This window comes from Salminus brasiliensis, chromosome 10 (assembly GCF_030463535.1).
Source record: "Salminus brasiliensis chromosome 10, fSalBra1.hap2, whole genome shotgun sequence".
Taxonomy (NCBI): domain Eukaryota; kingdom Metazoa; phylum Chordata; class Actinopteri; order Characiformes; family Bryconidae; genus Salminus; species Salminus brasiliensis.
Genome location: NC_132887.1, coordinates 20,454,162 through 20,477,935, shown reverse-complemented (window position 1 = coordinate 20,477,935; position 23,774 = coordinate 20,454,162). Strand labels below are relative to the sequence as shown.

At 43.2% G+C, this 23,774-nt stretch overlaps 1 protein-coding gene across 3 annotated transcripts in view; it reads left to right on the top strand.

The window, feature by feature from the left end:
- Nucleotides 1-15,099: 15,099 nt before the first annotated feature.
- Nucleotides 15,100-23,774, top strand: part of asap2a (ArfGAP with SH3 domain, ankyrin repeat and PH domain 2a) — an 86,752-nt gene continuing 78,077 nt past the window's right edge. For all 3 annotated transcript variants that reach the window (XR_011980528.1, XM_072689649.1, XM_072689648.1), the window contains exon 1: nt 15,100-15,622. Coding sequence is in view for 2 of the 3 variants with exons in the window: in XM_072689649.1 (XP_072545750.1) it covers nt 15,497-15,622 (126 nt within the window). In the remaining variant the exon portion in view is untranslated. The remainder of the gene's footprint in view (nt 15,623-23,774) is intronic.

Genomic DNA, 23,774 nt, shown 5'->3' with positions numbered 1-23,774 from the left:
TGGGCCTTGTCGTGTACAGTATATAGCGCAGAAGTCAGAGACCATGAGTTAACTTTTCCAGTCTGTGTTCCTGTGTGCCATGCATTTATTTACTGTTTATTTCCCTTGCTTATTACCCTGCAGGTAAGAACGTCCCCTATCACACTGGGGGAGGCCTTCCTTTTTCAGGTCTTTTGCCAATTGAGGACTGTGAAGTCGATGGGATTCGCTCTGTCTCTTGACAAGCAGGCTGTTAGACAGTTGCGCCACTCTCAAGCTGTGATATAGTGTAGTTTCACAGCTCTAAGGTGGCACAACAGTCTAACTGCCTGTTCATCAAGTTTGAGGAGATCATCGCTAGGCCTCAGCGCTCCATTCTGAAAACTCTCTCAGTCTAGGGGCATCATGTGATAGCGGATTCCGTTTTTAACACCATTCCACAGCTGAACACGCTTGGAGGAGAACACTAACTAACTGTCAGGTCTGCTACGTCAGCCGACAGATGCCTGCACTGGCTAGCGCTGTGCTGAGTGATGAGGGGGAAAGGGAAAAACATCTTTCCCACCCAGAGAGAGTGAGGCAAGTTGTGCCCTCTGGGACTCCTGGACACGGTTGGCTGTGGCATCATTGGAGGGCTATACTGATAGGGCGATTATGTTTTTAAAAATATATTCTATATCAATTTTCCACTGTGATTTACTTATCATATCTGTGTAGATTTAGGTAACAAAATAGTCAAAATTCATTTCTACAGGATCATGATACGACTAGGCGTTTCTGGATGTGAACTGTATGTATAAAAAAAAAAAACAAATCATAAGTAATATGTATTCCTAATGTGTTCCTCTTCTTCTTCCTCTTCATCTTCCTCTTCTTTCTATTCTTCTTTATCTTCTTCTTCTTCATCATCATCATTATTATTAATATTATTATTATTATTATTAGTAGTAGTAGTAGTAGTTGCTGTTGTTGGTTTTATAGTGTATTAATAGTGCTACCCTCATTCATTAGTTAACTAATTTCATAAAAATTTCATAAAATTTAATCAATTGAACTTAAAATATCTAGTTGTTACTTAATAATTAACTAATTGTTTAAGCCACAAGACAGACAACTATTTTAAGTTTTTGTTTGTTTGTTTTGACAGGGTAGTAGTAATATTATTGGGTTATTGTTGTGTTAATGTGTTTTTATATTATTATTAGTCTGTTATTACTACTTGATTAATAGTGGGCTATTTTTATTAGTATTGGGTTGTTGTTATCATAAGGCAAGGTAAGTTTATCTGTATTGCACCTTTCATACACAGTGGCAATCCAAAGTGCTTTACATAAACAAGGAAAAAAGGGTTATTGTTGGGTTATTATTATCCCATTATTATTGGATTTACAGTTCTGCAGTAATGTAGAGGTCAGTAGAAACACCCCTTAAAATACTAAAAAGAAAATGTGTGTTTGTGTTATACACACACACACACACATATATAATTTTTTTTTTTCATTGCAAGGTGAATTGGATTATTATTATTAAAATTATTGTGATTTTATTGATTTGTTACTGGTGTTAGATTGTGATTTAATATAAAATATAGAAATGCCCCTTTATGCCCGCTTATTTTTGGAGTTGCACCATTACTTTGTTATTATTTTATTTTTTATTCAAATAATACTTATTATAATTGACTAATTATTGATCATATTGATGTAGTATAAGGTTATAATCTACAGCTATATACAAGCAGATGGAAATGCCTCTTAATATGAGAAACTGCAGACATTAGTGTGTATAAGGGGACGGGGACGGGGACGGGGACGGGGGGGGGGGGGGGGATTAGGCTGCTTCCACTATAAAGAGCTACAGTAAAACCAAAGTCAATTAAAAATAAAGGCACAGTACAGACTGTTGTACTTCTGTGCTTGCGTTTATGTCAACTGAAGGAGAAGGAACTTGTGTGTTACCCAGATGACGTAGTCCACTTTCAGGGGGTTGTGAAAATATGGCCAGCAAAGGCGGCTTTGTTATAGATATAGGAGTTCATAGACTCTGTTAGAGCAGATGTAATAAACATATCCTCTGAAATGAAGAAGATCAGTGGCTCCTTAACAGACTGTTTCTACACTCTTAATGAAGATCTCCTCCAAGCTCTGTTAAACATTCAGAACACAGAGGTCTTCATCCAGTGTTCATAAAAGAACCAGGAGAAAAGGCCTACATTCAAATCCTACTACTACTTTTTTGAGGGGGCTGTATGGAGGAGTAGGGGGGGGGTGTCGAAGGTTTGAGCACAAAAGCAATTAAACATCCGTCAAGCAGATCCGACAGGTGGACTGTGGACATCTCCATGGCAACGCTGCCCCAGCTGTGGAACAATTTCTCCTCTGTCAGTGAAGACGGTGGGACCCCATGAGCAAGCGAAAATCTGCAACCCTCTCAAAGTGTTCACAGCTTGTTGACCCTCAGAGACTCATAAAGTCTCTGTGTGTGTGTGTGTGTATGTGTGTGTGTGTGTGTGTGTTGTACTCTTGGGCTAGGCCTCTCTTTACACTGTTCTTTTTATAAACATGCCACGGGAAGTCTTAAAGTGTCTGAAGTGAAGTGAGAGTTTGCTTTGAGTACTTAAGATCAAAATAGCCAACCCAATAAAGCAGACACACACGCTGCTGCTGGCTTACTGTCTGCCTCCCTGGACCGGCAGTGTGGGAACACTGTAACAGAACCACACAATGTAACTGTGCAGACTCACACACTATTCAAATAAGTGTGTAATAGCTAATTGCCTAAACTGACGAGGCAGGGTTTTGGAAAGAGACTCTTCTCAAAGCCGAGGATGCGAAGGAGGTAGTCAGGAGGTCAAGGCGTGGGAAAAATGGGCAAGCATAAGGACCTTATTGTGACGTCTGGACGTCTGGGTCCCAACATCTCCAAAACATCAAGCAGGTCTTGTGAGGTGTTCCTTGTATTCAGTGGTCAGTACCTATCAAAAGTGGTGGTTCAAAGAAGGACAACTAGTGAACCGGAGACAATGTCCATCAAGGTCCTCCCTCACAACTTGCAGGACTCTACAGGGATCTGCTGCTAATGTCTTGGTGCCAGAAAGCACAGATCACCTTCAGAGGTCTTGTGGAGTCCATGCCTTGATGTTTGTCTCTCCCGTCTAGGTCTACGTCTTTCTCTCCATGTCTCTGTCTTTCTTTTTCTGTATCTCTTATGTCTTAGTCTGCCATTCTCCGTCCTCACTCTGTCTTTTTTGCTGTCTGTCTCGCTCTCTATTCTCTCTGTCTTTCTGTATATGTGTCTCTCTCTCTGTCTTACTGTACCCCTCCCTCTCTGTCTGTCCTTCTTTTCATGTCTATTTATATTAATGTGTCTCTCTCCACAGTCTCTCTGTGCTTCTCTCCATGTTTCTGTCCTTCTTGTGTGTTTTTTAAAACCTATTTTTTTTGTAGGCTGAATGGGGGGGACACATGTAAATATGATTTTTTTTTATGACCTGGGAAAACAGGAAATTCAAAATAGCTCCATATATGAGCTGTTAGGAGCAGAAATTGTCTATATTTGAAGTGCTGACAGAGGAAGTAGAGGGACGGGTTGGTGTTTTTCCCTCCTCATCCTGAAACATAGTGAAATTGGTTTGTCACACTGTGGCACATGTGAGAGGTGAGGACAGAACTCTGACGGGAAATGAGAGGACATTGAGCTTTCGGCGGAGATTTTCCCACCTCTGTTATAAACTCTCAGACGCAGTGTCTCACAGGTTTCTGTCTGTCTGTCTGTACGTGTGCTTTCTGAAGACAAGCGATGAAGTGAAACTTTACGTCTCTCACTCATCTTCTCTCTCTCTGTCTCTCTATCTTCAGCTTTCTCTCTGTGTCCTTGTCTTTTTCTCCATGTCTGTCTTTTTCTCCATGGCTCTTTGTCATTCTCTCCATTCTCTCAGTCTTTTTCTCCATGTGTCTGTTAGTTTTCTCCATGTCTCTGAACTCCATGATTCTGTCTTTTTCTTTATGTCTCTCTGATTTTCTCTCCATGTCTCTCTGACTTTCTTTCTACCTGTCTGTCTTTCTGTTCACATCTCACAACTGTTCACAACTTTCTCTCAGTGTGTCTGTCTTTTTCTCCATGTCTCTGTCTTTTTCTCCATGTCTCTGTCTTTTTCTTAAATGTCTCTGATTTTCTCTCCATGTCTCGGTTTTTCTCTTCATGTCTCTCTGTCTTTCTTTCCATGTCTTTGTCTGCAAGTCTCTGGCTTTCTCTCTGTCTATGTCTCACTGTATCTATTTGTTTTTCTTTCCATGTGTCTGTCTGTCCTTCTGTCCATGTTTTGTCTTTCTCCCCATGTCTCCCTCTGTCTCACTCTCTCTCTCGAATACAAATTGAGAGTAAACTCATATTTTAAAAGAAGGCGTAAGAGAAGAAAGGATGAAAGAATGAATGGAGGGGGACAGAAAGTCTGAAATGGTAAAATACTCTGCTGATAATAAGTACGGCTTGCTAACGGGGAGGACCCCTAATATCTGTTGTTTAGTAGAGCTGAAATTACTCAGGACAGCTGCACAGAAAGGGGCGGAGGGGGGCGGGGGCAGGGGCTGTTCAGAATCAGGACATGCCCCCAATTTAAGGAGGCACTGCATCGATCTGTTACTGTGAGCGTCACTGTTAGATGAACCTGTCAGTGTGTGTATGTGTGTGTGTGTGTGTGTGTGTGTGTGTGTAGTGTTCGGCCTTTAGCTCCTACATTTATTCATGCTGTGGGAGCTCACTGGGTTTTCTCACAAATGAACTGGCTTTTCTCAGAAGGTTGGTGAAGTCTTTCAGCTCTCAAATTCAAGGTGATTTACTTCAGTGAGATCAATACGCCAATAGTGCCATGATATATCTTCAGGGCTCTTCACTCATAGGATCCCTTAAGATTTTAGCACAGGTCAATAAAGCATTTTCAGATTTTCAGCGTTGAGGTCATATACACTTTAATGTGGAACATATATCTGTGTAAATGAATGCATATTTGAATGAAGTCTTTCTGCATATTTTCTAGGCAAGCTTTTGCCAAGAAGGCAACAAACCTATAGAGCTATGAATGACAAGGTTTCAGGTGTTTTCTCCATGTTGTTAATGGGGTTTCATGGTCTTCAAAGCCATACAGCTACTTAAAGGTTCATTTATGCTTAGTGTTAAATATGGAACCTTCAGTCCGTACTTTGCTGTTTGTATCTTTGAAAGCTTAAGGCTTATTTATACTCCTCTTACGTGCGAAAACGAACATGTTTCAAATATTGAAACCGTCACTGCCCACATCCTTCTAAGCGTCATTTATGTTGGCATGGATGTTAAGCAACACACCCACTAGAGGGTAGTTCAGTGTTAACAGTTTCTAAAGACAACCAACATGGCCACAGTGGAGGAGATCGTGGTAATATACTTACTACGTACATTACAAAAAGTGGCAGTGGTGTAAATGGCTTTAAACAGTGTAAATAAAAAGTCATACGTTTTTACTTCATCATGTCCATATGCCATCACTGCCCGCTCGATTTTCAGTAGTACCGCTCCATTCAGTCCGTATCTCTACGCTTTCATAGTACATGCAGAAATACGGCCAAATTGAAGGCAGTATCTTTAATCGTAGAAGCATAAATTAGCCTTTGCGGTTGCGGACAGAACAGCCATGTTCATTTTTGGGGAGCTTTAAGCGTTGATTCTACCATTGCAAGTTCATCACGAGTTCGATCCCTGGTGATGCCACAGCCAATTGTTGCCAGCAGTCCAAAAGAGCATATCTGGCTTCCCCCTCTTTAGCTGGGTAGGAGGGTGCTCCTTCTTCCCTATTTGCTTAGTGTGATGCTAGGCAGTGTGGGTGGCTGTTAGCTGACTTGGCAGTTAGCTTTCTCAGCTGGCCATTAGCCTTTTCCAGTGGTAGTTGGCTGGCTTTATGTGTCTCACAGGAAGCATGTGCCGACCTCTGTGTGAAAAAAGAAGTTCTAGCTAATAGCTCACTCCGCAATCTACCACTCATTTCTTAATGTCTCATGTTGCGAAGTATTGCCTCTGTTTCCCAGTTGCATACCGAGCAGTTACCTTAGCGTTTATTTTAGATCCGTGAGCACTGGATTCAAAGACCCAAACTGTCACCCTCAGACAAAAGTTGTTCTGGTGGTCAGGAACAATCCAAGAAGTACAGGCCTGTCATGAATAGGACGATTTTGGAACGCCTTCAAGCCTGCTGACAACATGGGCAAAGACAAAGTCTTCTGGAGGAATTTTATGGTTAGAGTAAAGGTGAGGAATTCAACAACAAAAAACACTCCAACTGTTAAGCATGCTGGTGGTGGAACTGGCACACTGCACAAAGTGGATGGAACAATGAAGATGGAGGGCTACCCCAGAACTTTGCAGCATAATCATTGTGCATAAATACATTTAAGAAGCTCTTAATAGAAAAGTTTTTCCTTGTGTATGAAGAACCATTTGAAGAACTTTATTTGTAAAAGTGAAGGGGGGGAGGAACCCCCTTTTTCAGCGGTGTAAAGGGGGTAATTTTCTACATTTGATCTTTCAGGGACCCATTATTACAACTTTTACTGTGATACTAATCTTACCCCAGATTTTAAACACATTTTCACTTACCTGTTGTGTGTTTGAGTATGTGTGTGTGTGTGTGTGTGTGTGTGTGTGTGTGTCTTACAAGAAGGCCTAGTGAGGGAGTCCACTGTACAGTCAGTGAGGCGGCGTTAAGTAAAAGTGTCTGAAAGACTCTCATTCATTCCCAAATTGTCTGGCACATCCATGGGTTGCCTGGGTAACATGAAATTACGGAAAGGCAAATCAGCTGCCAGTGTGTTTCTTGTGGAAGTGCTGCTCCCTTGGGAGCTACCCACATTTTCCCTGATGGCCTGTACATTCATTCGACCTGATGCCGCACCACAAGCAGACAGAAAATCACACCAGTCTTTGCTATGCAAGCAGTACGGGCGTCGTTTCGCATCACAGTCCTGTCAGAGTGCTGCGAACCAAGGGCTTTCCCTGTTTTTCTCACCTTCTATGAATGGCTTAATTCATTCTTAGACTTTATCATGTGATTTAATGCCAAAGAGATCAAATAAAGACCCTGCGCCACCTCCGTCCTCCATTGTTATAAATCTAACAGAGCATAATAATGCTAAGTGCATGCTGCGCTCCATCACAGAGGCCATTGTCTGAGTGCCTTTTTAATCATGAGCTGAAAGAAGTTCGGAAATCTGTTCTGGCTCAATCTAATCATCATTTTGGGGGGTTTATTCATAAAGATGGGATGTGAAATGAAATTGCACTTGTTACAGATGAGCCTAAGCCTTATGTAAAAATATTGCATTTTAAATAACAAAAAAATAGATGAAACAATAAGTGCTTAGCCAGTAGTGTATGTAGTTGGCAGGGGGAGAATCTCACTGGGGGTGACTGGGCTCCCTAAATCTTTATTGTTTCCCTGTATAGAGATACTGACACAACTGTACACCCATCACTTGCAGAAAGATCAAGTTCATTACTTAACAGCATACCTCACCAGAATGCTTTTGCATATTTGTCAGATTCAAATGTTTCAGATCATCCAACCAATTTTAACATAAGAGAGTAAACACACAATGCAGCCTTTAAATCATTCCATTATCTTCATACTACCAATGGGAAATGTAATTACCTCCAGAAACCTAACAACTAATGTAATAATCATCATGATAATAGTAATAAAAATAATAATATATGTCCAATATCTAAAAAAGTAACAACAATATCAGATTCTCCTAAAGTGGCTGTTGCATTTAACCCACTGACTATAGAAAACATGGACGCCATAGTTTCTCTCCCTTCCATTCTATAGAAATAAAGCCAATGAATAAACAGTCCGCCATGTTGTCAAATTTGCAACCAGAAGAGAGCCAAAGGTGGAGCCAGACTTGCCTACTCATTTGGCAGACCTGCCTCCTTCTTTAGACTAAGTATCTCAGACCACCTTCATTGAGTTTACTGTGCAGCCTAAAGAACCAGAGTCAAAGCATAGTTTTCCACTCAGTTTGTGTTTCAACAGTAAAAGTTCATGTTTTTCTTTTTTCAAAGGATTTACATTTTCTTCAGGTTACAGCATTGGGGTTTGTTGCTGGGATGAACGGGTCCAGTTTAACCCCCTGCCTGGCAATCAACTAATTAGATCACACTAGCCATTTTATGCTAACATCAGAATTACCGTGAAAACTGCAAAGAACTTTGGACTGAGTGTGTGTTACTGCGACCGACAGCATTAAACAACACAACACCACATGATCAGTTATAGCGCCTGACAGCTTGACAACAACTCAGGTACACGATGGACACAATGCAGGTCCTGCAAATGGTTTCTTCCAGCCTAGACTGTCAATCAGTTCACACCATTAAACACTGGTTTCTGAGTGAGAAAATAAATGTGTTAGTATAAGCACAGGGTAAGCTAACTGCTGGAGTTAGACACTGGAGATAGAGACACAGTATGGTAGAGAAAAATTAGATTTAAAAAATGGCCTGTTGTGTCATTAAAACATACGGGGAGTGGGCAGAGCTACACATCATACTGCAACCAGCCAGCAGAGATGCTAGACCTGGGGTCAATTTAGCTACTCTAAGATGCTCTCGTTGCTTTTCCTTACCACTGGCTTCCTCAAAAGAGGCCTGGACCCAGATCTCTGCTTTGTGACAACAGTGGTTGTGAAATTTGCTGTATAAATAAATTCAAATTCAATTGATTAGCTGACACAGGAGTTCAATAGCGAACGTAATCTGTATAATCTCCGTAAAGAAGTATTGCCAACAGAATAGGACACTATGGGGAAGCCGGATATAATTGGCTTCTTTTGAGAAACGTATTTGTTCGTATTACACCACTAAAATAAATGCCCCGTTGCCAAAATAATCACCTTATGGGATCTGTAGTATTAGGCTAGCCATGCTAACCGTGGTGCTATTGCAGCTGGACACAGACATGTGGCGATTGTTTGTGACTGCTTGTAACAGACCTTTGAGCAAGGTATAATGTGAAAAGCAATGTGACCATTCTGTTAGCATTTGATACCCGTTAGGTAACAGTACATATAAACATGTCAGTAAGTGCTACGAGTAGCTAGCCAGACAGCTTGCTTGCCTCTGTGAAGGGGCTTTCGGATGTGACGCAATAGTGTGGGCAGTGGTGGCTACTGATGACAGGCTATTGATGACATGGTTGTGGGTTCGATACCTGGGCTTACCCTGGGCAAGTCCTTGAGCAAGGCCCTTCACCCTCTCTGCTCCCTGGGCCCTGCAGCAATGGCTGGCCACCGCTCTGGGCACGAGTGCTCACTGTCACTGTGTGTCGCTATTGATAACTTATGTGTGTGTTCACTTCACACGTATGGGTTAAAGGCAGAGGCCAAATTCCATCTGTGTCTGACACAAATGGTGAATATGGTTGTCTTGTCTTGAGTGTGAGCTATTAATGGGTGTGTTTTTAGCTCTCCCATCCAGTATTAAGGTTAATGTACGTTTGGCGGTTTGTTACTGAAGCTGGCAGCATTTCCTAAATGCTTGTAGGAGATACTAAATAACTTTCTAGAACTTCGAAGGCTTCACAATGGTACTTAGGCCACAATGGTACTATCTACTAATGGAGGCCGGCTGTGGTCAAAACAGCGTGGTTTAAAAATGGTGTTTCCTCTTTGCTGCTTTGCAGTTCTGCAATCCAGTTTCTTCTTATGAGAATGCAGCTCCACACCATGGAAGGACGTTTATCTACACAGGAGGAAACTGACTTACGCAAGATAATTCATGCTAGTCTGTCATATTTAACATGTGCCCTCTGAACCAATGCTGGGAGGAAACGCCAAGTCAAACGCATGTCTTGGCTTGACAATAATGGTGGGATTATTGTTTTGGCATATGGACTTCATTTGGTTCAGGCAATTTTGTAAAAGAAAGTGAGATCATCCTGTTGCAGAGGCCTCCACCCATTCACCACCACGCTATTCACTATTTTTTTGCGGTATAAAGCCTTCTCACAACTTTGTTTTCGCCGTGGTTCATTATTTGTGTGCACTTCATGTATTCTATTGCTTGTCTCCAGCAAGCATGATATGATTTGGGCATTAACTGGATATGAATCCACTCTAAAATGAAGCCCTTGCTTTCAGCCAAGGCAAACAGTACTTTTCTTGCTGCCCACCAAAATAAATACCTTGTTCCAAAAAGTTCCTAGTTAGCATTTTTGTGGAAGGGAAAGTGCCGACAAGCAACTCCAAATCTGACCTTAGCATTCAGAGGTGTCACTCAGGCAGACCATTTAGCTGGCAGAGAAATGCCAGCAGCTGCTGCAGAATGTCTGCGACTCTGTACAGTTAGCACTTTAATTGGATTTCCTTTGACTCTGTATGAAGGTGGCCTGCTTTTATCAAATCTCTTCCTGAGGGTCTGCTCCTCAGCTCTGCTGCCATGGTCTCTCTGGTGGGTCATTAAGAGAGCAAGCTAGTCTAGCTAGTTGGTTCTAGCTCACTAAACATGGGCTGTGTTTAAAACTGTGCCCTATTCGGACACCCTGTTATGTGTGAGGGTCACCGCTGTCTGATAGCAGATTGCATCGCATAAGCAATCTAACCTTCCTCTGATCTTCCTTAGAAAAAAATGCTGCACTATGCTATTGGTCATGAAATAGTGCAGTGTATACTTTACGGGTCTGGCAGTTAGCTGACGCTCTTATCTAGCGTGACTTTCAAGGTTACTTGTATTAAAGAGGGCGGCCAACATGACCAGCACGACCAAAATCAAATGCAACATACACTATGCTGGTCTAGAGCTGGTTAAGTAGTATGCAGGCTGTTTAGTAGTATGTAGGCCTAAGAGGTATCTTCAGATCCTAGTGAACAGCGAAGCACTTATGTAAGCTGCTCTGGATAAGAGCGCCTGCTAAATGCCTTAAATGTAAATGTTGACCAGCAAGCTTACCAGCATAGGGTATGTTTTCACTTGGACAACAGTTTTTTTAACCCCTTTGACTGTCAAAACCCAGCTTAAACCATGTAAAGCCAGTTTCTACCAAAAGCCAGTGTTGAGCTGGATTTTTCAGCAGGGTAATTACAGGCTAACTAGGTTAACAGGCTCATTTACATTTCCACTTAAGGCATTTAGCATACGCTCTTATACGCTCTATATAGGCTAGGGACCAGAAGATACCGCTAAGCTTAGATACTACTAAATACAAAAGTCAGTATGGAGACCACAATACTCACAATACACTACACTCCACTTCACTCTTGGAAGAGGTGGGTCTTTAGTCAGTCTTTGAAGAGAGCAAGCGACTGGACAGAGAAAAGTCTGGATGCTCGTCTTCACTGCGTCTTAGAGGATGGTGGGTCAAGCCGAGCTGTACTTATAGCTCGACGGGCTCTAGGTATAGATCAGCTTTTGACCATTTCCATCAATTACAGAGGGGCTGGTCCATTCTTGGCTTTGTGAACGTAAAAGTGGCATTGGTTAGCAAACCAAGCTAACTAATCATGGGCTAACCAACCAAACCAGTGGTAGATTAACCAGTTCTACCAATCACAGACTATCCAAGTATATGCAAACTGAAGTAAATAAATACATGTTTCATAGGCTAACACGCTGACCAGTCAAATCAACCATATGCTAACCAATCAAAGGCTACACAAAACTGCCTGTGTGGAATTTTCCCTCAGTGGACAGAAAATGACTGATTGGATTTTTGTCATTCTGGGAGTCGACCAGTTCCTTGAGTCTCGAGGCCAGTCTCGAGTGATGCCTGGCAACCCTAGGTTTCATGGGCAGTCACAGCAGGCATAGCTGCTCTGATGCTGCTGGCTGGGGAGAATCTATTTGGGAGCTTCAAGGAGTAGCGAGGCGGCAGTGTTTGAGATGTGAAGCTGAGTCTGGGTCCCAGGCTGCCACTGCAGCACTATTTATAACGGAGGCCGCCCTGTTGGAGCTGAATGGACTGGATAACGTCAGCAGATTGTCACGGCACAAAGCACAGGAAAAACACAAAACGGCCCACCAGGGACCCACTGAATTGCTTCTTATGGTCTGGCTCACCCAATCTACTGAAAAGCCACTACTCACTGAAGGCTCCAAAACTATTGAGCCATTCAATCCATACACTGCCTGTCAAAAGTTTGAGCTTTTTTAAAAATGCATGTCATTTAAAAATGAACATGCATTTCTAGCCTATGAAAGACTAACCAGCTTTATTTTAAAGAAAGCATATTTGTGCTAGGTCTACCTTGGACGTAATGCCATACTCCATATGTTTTATCCACATGCTGTGATGTCAGCACTCAAATCTCTCAGCTACTTAAAGTTAATGATGTATTTAGGAGTAAAACACAGCATCAGGGCAGTTCTCAGAGCATGTTTGCTTAACAATGAATGTGATGGATGCCAGAGGGAGGTAAAACATGAGATGGACCGATCAGCATTTTTAGGGTCGATACTGATCGACGATATTGATTGAGGTCTGAGCTGGATACCACATTAACTGTTCCAGGCAAACTTGGTAATGCTTCATCATGCAGGGCTTCTGTAATGCTCCACACATTGTCTCATACAACTTTACATTGCCTGGTCCTCAATGAATGGGGGTGAATGGAGCTAAATGCAAAGTTAAATAGGGTCCGTCTTCTGTTTGGAGAGTAGAATGATGTATTCCACAAAAAAGCAAAGAAAACATGCCTGTATATTTCCATTTTCTACAGCAAGAGATTACATAAATACAATAAAAAAATGAATATTTAATAAATCAGTGCCAGAGTCCCTTGTGAGTCTGCTTGTGGCGGCTGCCATAAAATGATCATGAGGCCTTGTGCTGTTCTATGTTGAGAAGATGAGGGCATTTTTCACCATGAAAATGATCAGACACTTTTAGAAACTATACTTTTGCTCCATGGAAACCCATTCATTTTGGACTATAGTGTCAAATTCTATTTCTCTGGTTAAAATGGTAAAAATGCTACCTACATTTGTCAACATTTGCCACACAAATATTGTAAGATTAAAAGAATAAATCTAAAGTTGGATATGGGCTCTTTAAAGCATGCATAAGGATGCTACTAAGACTGACTTGTCTGGTATGTGAATAGACTTAAAGCAGACTGGGTGTTTCAACAAGTTCAGAGTTAACAGATCATTAAACTCATTTGCAACATGTTTGTTTTATGGAGTTCCTGGTTATTGGGTGCCCCTGTGTTGTCACCCAGGCCACCCGTATGGTAGATCCATGCAAACAGTGTAGGCCTTCTGTTCTGAACAGTTCTGGTGGATATAAAATAGAGTAGCATTTAAAAGTAGTTTGGAGCAATTTGCATGAAGAACAGCTGACTGCTCCCCTGAAACAGCCTTCTGTCATGGTAATGCTGATATGACTGCTTCTAATTGGGTAGGGCTCCTTCTGTGAAGAGGGCTGTAACTGAGATTACACTTCTCTTATCATTATCATTTTAATGAGGCTTTTGTTCTAGAGGCAGTAGGGTGTGATGCTGGCCTCGCTGCTGGAACAGGAGGCCTGACACACTAATAGTGCTGGACTCCTAGCCCCTGGCCTCCTAGCGCCATGAAGGTACGAAGCAGAAAACACACAAAGACCAGAACTGAGTTAAAACCATAGGAGATGATTCCAACACATGCTTATCTGACTGAATTAAGAATGAATGAAATGGTATTACACACTGTACATGGTGATGCATACATGCTCTCACCTCCAACCAGATGCCACAGGTGTGAGATCAGGAATTCAACACCATTCCCTCGTACCAAATGGAATTTGGGAGATAAATAAGGAGCTCTTGTTCACTTTACAAGCAGTTTCAAGCAGACTGAATCCCTACGATGTTGCCACATATTGCCTGAGGCCTTACAGTTTCAACTGGAGGCAGGAGAGGTTCAGAGAGCGGAGCCATAATTCAAATAATACAAAAGACATAAGGCACACAAGGCATTGTAGAAACTGTAACCACGTTCTGGTGTTGCGAGTTCAGGAGAAGTGGGATATCAGCAGTGGTGGTCCATGTAGAAACGTTACGAGGCCTGGAGAACTGATGCATACATGAATATGGATCTAACCTGTCAGGCGTCTGGCTTGCAGTGACATCACAAAAGTAAGATGAAGACTGGGGCATTACACTCATTTTATAGACATATTCTTTTATAGCAATTCTTGGCAATGCATGAAACCTTAGTTGATCTGATTAGCACTGATTAGCTATGATCAGGGGCAGATGAATAAATCCAAGGCCTCTGAAAATGAACTTCCATAGTTAAGTCCTTAGAATGAAACTACTACACGATTTAAGGTGGAATGCCAAATTTGGCCTTTTGGTAAAGAGCAGTCTGCTTTTGCCACTTATGTCCAAATTTGGTGTATTCCCCTCATAGGAAGCTGTCCACATGCTTTTGTTGACAAGCGGAAGTAAAAGAAGAATGTGGGCTGATGCTGTAGAGTAAAATTAGAGGATGTGACACAAATATGATATGACACGGTTACGCAGCATTACGTAGTTTCCAGTGTGGCAATGACAGTGACGGCATTCTCTCTGTTACAAGGTAATGTTCATAAGCTGTTCTTTTTTACTCGGAACTGAAGCTGCTGTCTTCTCTTTTGAATGAATGGATAAACTGCAGTTCAGAGGTGGAACCAATGACAAAGTACTTAAAGTATTAGTGTAATTAATCATTATTATAATTATTAGCATCCAAGTACACATAGACTTACTATCATCTCAACTACCCTTGTATGAGAGGAGTCAGGAAAAATAGATTTATAATATAGTACATATTAAAATACATATTTAAGCATATATATATATTTATATCATTTTATTTCAGCCTCTCCCAAACTACAGTGGTCTGCAGCAGTGTGGGTTGGTGCGTTTCCGCCTGGGAAAACTTTCCTTCTCCACCTTAAAAAAGACGCTCCCCTTCCACGGTCGTGTACAAAGAGACCACGCCCTGCGAGGAATCCGATTGGGCGACGCCCGGCCGCCGCGCCCGCTCATTGGCCGCCCCTGCTCCATTGAATCGCCTCCACCTTTACTTTGTCAAATTCGCTGCGCGTTCATTGAATCGGCTGAGCGATCCGCACACCGCCACTGTACCCAGAACGGAGAGGAGCGGTCCGGACGCACCACCTTACACATGAGGACAACGGAGCCGGCTCGGCTCAGCAGCGGACGGCTGGAGTGGATTAGGACTTGAACGGGACGGAGGAGGAGAAAATCTGAGAGGAAAGAGAGCGAGCGAGAGAGAGAGAGGGAGGGAGAGAGAGAGACACCAGCGCTTCATTCTCATGCACCGACTCCTCAACTTGCTCCTTTCTCTCCACTACACGACTCCAATTCAGCAATGATCGCGCTCCGGGACGCTCGTCCCTCCATTTCGTGAGCGTTTCCATCTCCAGGCTGTTTTCTTTTTTTATTATCTTTCTTGGTGTAAACACACGATCGGGAGACTTGGCTAGGATTTTAACAAAAGGAATAACATGCCGGACCAGATCACAGTGGCCGAGTTCGTGGCCGAGACGAATGAAGACTATAAATCTCCCACTGCCTCCAACTTCACCACGCGAATGGCGCATTGTAGGAACACAGTGGCCGCTCTGGAGGAGGTAAGCCGCACATGAATACTGTACGGGCTCTGCTTTACATGGCCAGGGAGCTCAGATCCAGTGTTTAGCCATTTACCAGCTGCACCCAGAACTTCAGGGACGGTCGAAGAAGGGTCTTTCTCATAATCCCACCAAAGTGCAGGGCTGCTCTTTGTTGCTGCGCCCTGTGCTACAGCCTCAGCAGCTGGTGCATATCCATGCAAAGTTTGAGTCACGACGCAGAACAAGTGAAGACCCCCTAAAGCTCAGGTTAAGAATCAGCTTAGTGCAGCACTGGCCCCCCTTGAGATGATTCATGTGTGCCGCCTTTGACTAGAGTAGAGGAGCACTGGGCCAGTGGTCGTGGTTGTGGTGATGGTGATGGTGGACCTGCTGCTTAGACAGAAGAGAAATCCACATAAAAAAAAATAAAAATATAAAAATATATATAAAAAAAAAGCAATCTGACATGTTATCTGGTAGATGTACTATCACAGCAGCTCCAAGGATGCTGATAAGCGAAGCCTCGCCCTGGCAAGAGGCTAAAAATAGAGCTTCTCATGCCAGTCAGCTGTGCTATTATAAGCCCTTCACAGCAGCTTGGTGTGTTTTTCAATGTGACTTCCTGAGTGATCTCCATCCTTGGCAGCTCAAGATCAAGTCCTGTGATACAGGCCGGAGAGACCGAACCTGTCACAAATGAAGCCAAAGCCTACTGTCTTGCAGGCATCTAATATCAGATGCTGAGTTTCATCCCCCTCAGGAAATCGACCCACAGTAGTCATGCAGTACCATTAACCATCAGGTGTATGGTTCTGCATGACCTGCTAGGTCCCACTGTCTCCTGTAGGCGATGTCTGAATCAGCAGCACAGGCCCTGGCCGATGTTATCTAGCTTGTGGTCGTGTAATGAGTGGTTTTACGTGGAGATGATGTGCAGATTATCACAATTACAGGTAGGTTTCCCAGACAGAGATTAAAGCTATGTTTTCCTTTCAGTGGCACTGGATGCAGTGAAATCCTCACAGCAATGTTCCAAAACATTCTTTATATCCTTGACAGGAGATACTTTGGATGAGCGGGTGTCTGCAGACGCTTTGGACGTGTAGGGTCAAAATGCTGTTGCCGACCATGTTTCGGCAAAAGTTTGCAGACACTTGCTCATTCAGAGCTTTACTGAAAGCTTCTACTCTTCTATGGAAAGATTTGGAGCGCTTGCTTTCGGGCCACTCGAGCATTAGTGAGGTCAGGTTCTGATGCCGGACGATGCCTTGGTGATCCAGGACTCATCACTGCGGTACTGGATGGTGTTCCACGGCTACACAGTACAATGAATGGGGGGGAGGGGGGCTCTAGACTGCTCTATCCAGCCTTAGGCTCTTGTGCAGCTGCTCCAGAAAGACCCATTTCTACTATTATAGTACAGTAACTATAGAGATTATACAAGCTCTATGCTGCTGAACGTCTGAGGAAGCAGTGGATGGACCAGAAGGTAGTAGAGATCATTCATTAGGATGGACGTCTGGCTACTTTTTTAAGTAGTTGGGATGGGCCTTGGGCCTTTGGTGTGATCTACAGACCTCAGCCATGCTGAAGCTGAACCCTGATGGTATGATCTGATGGGTTATGTTTGGAGCTGCTGCTTGGAGTAATACAGTAATATTACCCCCCCCCCTTTTTGCTATGTGCCCCGGCTAGGCTTTTCCATTGAGGCCCTCAGGAAGTCCGGCTTGGAGCTGAACGATTGTTTTTGCCTTTCCTCTCTCCTCTCGCGTGCTGTTTTTGCACTGCGGTCATGACTGTGAGAGGGCATAAATGTAGACTGCAACGCGGGTCCTGTGCGTTTGGAGTTTTTACAGAAGCCCTACTTTTTTTGGCCTTTTAAAGTCTCCCCGTGACCTCGCTCTCTCACTGCCGTAGTCCCGTTGTTCACAGGGCCAGCTGTGCTGTGGTTAAATGCAGCGTCTGTTGGCGCACTTACGCTGCTGTTCCATTGAGGACATGGGAAATGCTTCCACATATTGTGTAGAAGTGAATGCCTGAAATACTAAGCGCGACATGCATGAGTCGGCCCTCGGCTGCTTCAGTCGTGCAAATTCATGTGAACATCTCAATACTTAAAGGAAGGAATCGGACATAATTTTAACACCTCTGACCGGTGCAGTGAAAAAACACTGATCTTCTTCATCTACAGTAGCATCGGTCAAAGGGGTGGGCGGGATACATTAGGCTGGGAGTGAACAGTCAGTTCTTGAAGGTGACAAAGGTGTTAATAGCCACTTTGACAGGGGCTAGATGACCGGGTCAGAACATCTCCAAAACATCAGGCAGGGGTGTTTCGGGTTGGCAGTGGTTAGTTTAAGAAAGGACAACCGGTGAACCCGTCGGCAAGGTCGTGGGTACCAGAAGCCCATTGATATGATCCATGGTGGCATCACTTTACAACTTGCAGCGTTTAAAGGGTCTGCTGCTAACACTGGCTAACACTGGCACAGTGGCATGGTCATGGTCAGTAGGCCTGGTTTGCTTACCAACCTGTCGTATCCTAAAAAGATGTTAACCACCTGCTTTTACGCTTGCTAGTCAAATGCGTCTCCGGTTAGTCTGACCAAAATCTGATTGCTGTGTGGGATGGAATATGCAAATCCCCTTGTTATGCGGCAACCAGTCGTTTATCCCACCCGCCCTTCCCTGTTCTGTGCTGCCTCGAAATTCCCAGTTTTACATGCTGGTGTGCATTTCTCTAAACTTCGGGGGAGGCAACGGCTGTTTAGACTAATATACTCGGTCACATACTGCTTGGAGAGGAGTTTTGGTTGTCGAGTGTGTGTTTCAGAGACGGGTGTGTTTACACTGCTATGATATGTGTCTGAAATGCTTCTCGGACCATCTCCCGAAAGTGGATTTGGGTCTTGGACAGCGAGGCTACTTCTAGTACTCCTAGACCTATTTACAATGATGCAGTTGGCCAGGAAGTGAGAAAAAACTGACCAAACGAACAGCTTATCTTGACCTAATGAATTGTGTCAAGTATCCTCAGTTACACTGCAGAGCCCCTCCACCCCTTCCCCAACCATTTGAGCTAAAAGGCTCTAGTGCATCATTTACATTTACACTTACATTTATGGCATTTAGCTGACGCTCTCATCCAGAGCGACTTACAAGGTAACTCGTATTACAGAGGTGGGTCAGTGTAGTGTTAGGAGTCTTGCCCAAGGACTCTTATTGGTGTAGCGCAGCATAGTTACCCAGCCCGGGAATCGAACCCCAGTCTCCCACATGGTGTGGTAGCTCAGTGGCAGGTAGTGGTGTTATCTGTTGCGCCACACCAACCACATTTTATGGCCCTGTTCTCTCTGAGGTAATTTAGTAACATAGTCTCTTTTTTGGACACATTTCATCCTACTGGTGCTTTTAGGAGGCTGGGTAGATGATTGAGACATCGATGAGTGAAGATGCTCCTGTGATATTGTTTTCTGAAGACGCAGTGATGCGCTACGCTTCCATATCCACTGTCCTACCAGTGCATCTTCTGTGTGGTTACTGGATGCAAGGTGAAGCAAGGTGAATTAAGGTTAAATGGGCTCCAGATCAATAAGCATCTCTCCATGATGTGATTTATAAAGCGTCTCTCTACCACACTGCAGCCAAAGGGAACGGCCCGTTAAGTTAATGTCTCCACTTCCCAGCGGGTTTTGTTTCATTTTATTGCCTCTAATCCGAGGTGGCAGGTGTTCAAGGTAGCTTCTTTGTATTTATAATTGATGAATTTTAGGTTTACTTAAAAGCACGGGGGCTTTTGTTAATAATTGCTGTGAATAAATTGCACAGATATCCTTTAAGCTGCTCTGGCTACAGAAAGCACTTGTGGCTGAGGTGCAGGCCCGCTCTCGGTTGGGATCAGAGTAGGCTTTGTTACAGTGTGGGGTCGCTTTGGGGTGTATAGAGTGTTGGTGTTATTGGGATTACGCAGGCCCACCACAGAGAGCAGTTGCTAGACGGTTGCTACGTGGTTGCTAGACGGTTGCTACGTGGTCACAAGGGTAAAACTGTTTGAGGATTGCTATTAGAGTTGCTAGATGGGCGCTATGTTGTTGCTAGGTGGTTGCCATTAAGTTGCGTAGTGGTTAGTGCTTGCTAGGGTGTTGCTATGTGGTTGCTGGGTGGTTACTGTGGGGTTGGTTGGTAGTTGCTATGATGTATCCCAGGTGGTTGCTGTGGTACTCCAGGTGTATTTGTGTTATCATGACATAGGAAGGGTTTCACAAAATTGGTCATCCAGGCAAAAAACATACCCCATGCTGGTCAACAAGCTGGTTAAACTGGTTGACCAGCATGGCGCATGTTTTCATTTGAGTATTAATGGCCCAGCAAGTCTACAAGCTCTGTTATTATGGTCATACTGGTCAACCAGCTTGGTCATGCTGGCAGACCAGCTAAACCATTCAAGCCAAATGAAAACAGACTCCATGCTGAAGCCTCTACGCTGGTCAAGAGCTAGTTTGGTCAATCAGCAGGTACCTCTCCACTACTACCTACCGTGCTAGCGTGCTCCATGGCCTCCAAATGGCAGTTTTAATGTAGCATGTAGTGGAAGCTAGTATGCAGTATATCTCACCAGGTAGCATCATTGCTTCTGCTGCTGTTTTTACCTGTGAAGCACGCTCTTCTTCATTTTTACGGTTTAAGCTAGGGTTGCTTGTTAGCTGTATTAGTGTCACGGCTTCAGCACAGAACCCAAAAGGCCGGGTTTAGAGAAGCAGCCCTGTTTTGGTTGGTTTGGTTTGTTTGGGGTTGTGAGCAGTGTTGCACTGATAGCCATACTGGCACTTACACACAGTATCGGCAATAGGGAGCACTGGTACCGTGAACCTTACTTGGGTCCTACTCTTTTTATTTATATATATAAATATAATTTATTTATATATATATATATATATATATATATATAATTTTTTTTTACGTCTAATATTTTTGTTTGCATACTTTGTTATGAAACCAAATGTTTAAACAACCAGTAAAAACCAGTTATTACCATTAAATAGACATTTGACTTTTACATTAGCACTTTTTGTTTCCATGTGTTTTTTTTTCTTGGTTCTGAAACCAAAGGTTGATTTTTTTTTTTTTTTTTTTTTTAATTTAGCTTAAATTTTTTTTCACTGCTCTGAAATTATGATTTTTAACCACCAATTTAAAAAGCTGTTTGGTCAAATTTCGCCAAATTATGCTTCCCTACTTGTACATGTTTCTGCATTTCTGCATATTATTTCAATTATGAAAAAATGCTGTTCCTTCAAGCTTATTGTATCTTATAAATTACAACCTATAAGAAGTGGAACATAATGAATATCAGGATTTATAGCCATCTATCGAGTATTTCAGTCAGAATTGGTATCAGTACTCTGAATTGGCAGATACCTGGTTTGGGTATTGGAAATGGAAAAGGTGATATGGGTGCATCCCTAGTTCTGAGGTGAGCTTTGATTGTCCTGCTGTAATGACACAGAGCTTAGTTTATGGCCGTGTGGTTGCAGGGCAATTTCCTAACCTTCCTGTGTGCATGGAGTTAACAGAACCCCAGTGGAATGGTTCATAGCACCTCATGGTTCTGAATAGTACAGCAGAACGCATTCATTGAGCATTTTAAGTTGTTCTTTATAAATAAATAAATAGTATAAATAGTAAGTATGTGAGTTTGGTTGGGGTGAGCCTTTTTACAACCCTGTTATTCTATCTCAGACTAAATCCCGCTAATTTACCTTGATAAACCCTGCATTGGTTGGTTTGCATCACTGCACTGCCGTCGGTCTAGCGTTATTTCTTTTTCAGATTTTTTCTATTCCGAACTAACAAACTTATTAACGAACTTCCCCTGGGTGTCCGAACAGCAGAGTCCCTCGCTATCTTCAAGCTAAGCTAAAAAGAGGTCTGTGTACATTTATAAGGGTGTTTATTATAAGCTCAGTATTGGTTATCCTGAAGAGGCAGCCATGCTTAAGCTTCACAGTATGTCACTTCCACACTTCCATACTACCAATTAGCATCATGCAAAATACTCGAAATATCACACACTTCAAATCGTGTTGAGTTGATTGTGGTTTCTAACACTGTATGATTAAAAAGGTGGGCATAGCTAAAAGCTAAGGCAGTAGCTGCTGCATTGGGGCCTGCACTTTTGTCCTTTTTAATAGGTAACAGGTTGTCAGCATTACATGCCCTTAAAAAGTCATCATGAACAAACTCCACTTAAGTGAATTGGCCATGCTTTGTCCTTGAATGCCATTGAGACATAGGGTAGACTGCCTTTCACCACATGGTGCGGTCACTGGCCTGGTCAGCTGGAGGCAATAGCCTGGGGTACTGCCTGCTCCCTGGTGTCATTATAGGAGCTGTTTGCTGGAACAGGCCGGTGGAGGGGAGGGGAACAGCTGCTCTGTGAAACAGGTGGGAGGGAGGGAGGGAGGGAGGAAAGTTTTAATGAGCGCCCAGGAACGGGGATTAAGAATGCCGAAGCAATCCTGAGTCTAATAGCATTAGGACCTGTGTCAGTCAGGCGGGCCCAGCACGTAGCTTTGGGAGCCGGGAAGGCTGATGACCCTGGCCTGTCTTCCCCCCGTTTTAAGAAGATTATCAGTCTCGCCATTGCTCGCCTAAAAGTGTTTTGTGGGCACAAACAGGGCTGTCCTTAACTTGCTGTCATCCGGTCTCCTGAGGTACCCTTTAGGGCTCGACCGATATGAACATTTAATCACGGAGTCTAATTTAAAAAGGGCTAAAGTTACAGTAAGCAATAATATAAGTGATTAATGCTATCAGACTCTAATCGTGTTCCTGGTTTTAGAGATTGATATGAATGTATGAGCGGTCGAATACGATACAGGTCTCAGGTTTCTTGAACTCAAACCGAAGAAAATCACAAAGTCTTCTAGCATTCTAACAAGATTTGTTGGATCCTGGAAATTTGAAATTCCATATACATAAAGGTTCAATTCACATTATAAGGTGACAGCAGAGCAAGTCTGTTTTTTTGCCTTATTGTGGATCCAAATCTGATGTTTTCAGAGCTGTGTGAACACACAGATCAGATTTTTTTCCTCTTCTGTTTACCCTGTTGCCACCCAGATCTAATGTATATATTTTTCTATGTACCCTATTATGATCCAGATCTGATGCTTTTTTTCTTTTTAACCTATTGCAATCTAGATCCAATGTTTTCAGAGCTGTGTGAATGCACAGCTACATAGATAATCGCTCCCTACATTAGTACACTACATTTATCTTATATAGTGTCTTTTCTTATCCGGTTTAGTAACAGTTCATTATATGTTTGAAAAAAGATACCTTTGAGATTCAGTTAATTTGCACAGAGCTCTGATGGACATATAAGCCACTACTTTGGTGTAGGATCCCGATTTTTGACACTACATCCCAATGTGGGAATCTAATAGCTTAGCTGTTAAGCATGGGGGTGGTAGTATCATAGTCTGCTGGGCTGCTTTGCTGCCTTAAGTCCAGGACAGGTCCAGGAGTTGTTGGGTTTTTCTTGATGCCACACAAGACATCAGTTGGACCCCATTGCTCTTCGGTCAAACTATAGAAGTGATTCAGGCCCTCCATTGCTTTGTGCTTGGTTGACATTAGTTCAGGCTTGTTGTGAAACAGCTGCGCTCCTCACACTTTCACATCTTGGGAGAGGGCAGGGGTAGGGTCATGATCCTGTCCCCACAGATTTGCTCTCTATCAACTCCTTGACTATAGGCTATAGCCAACTGGGCCTCTGATGGCATGGAGAAGCCCACCATAACCGTGGGCCTTGAGGAAATCCCATTAATTGGGCGTAGAGGTGGGCATTGATCTGGGACAGGTCAGGAGTGCAACTGGCCTTTGTTCAGAGTGTTCAAGTGTTAATAGGGGGGCAGGGAGGCCCTATGTTAAGGGGGTTTGTCACAGATTGCCAAGGGCAAGTCCTATTTGAAGCTATTGTAGGCTGTCAAGTTGTGCCTCTTCATTAATGAACTCCTCATTGATTTGTTGCTACACCCATGGAGGATGACACGTTTCCCAGAGGTGCATTGTAATCGCGTTATTCTGTCACTCTGGCTTATGGACGCAGCACAGTGAGCGAGGGAATGGCGCGTGATGTGTGACTGAAACTGGCAGCGGGACTTTT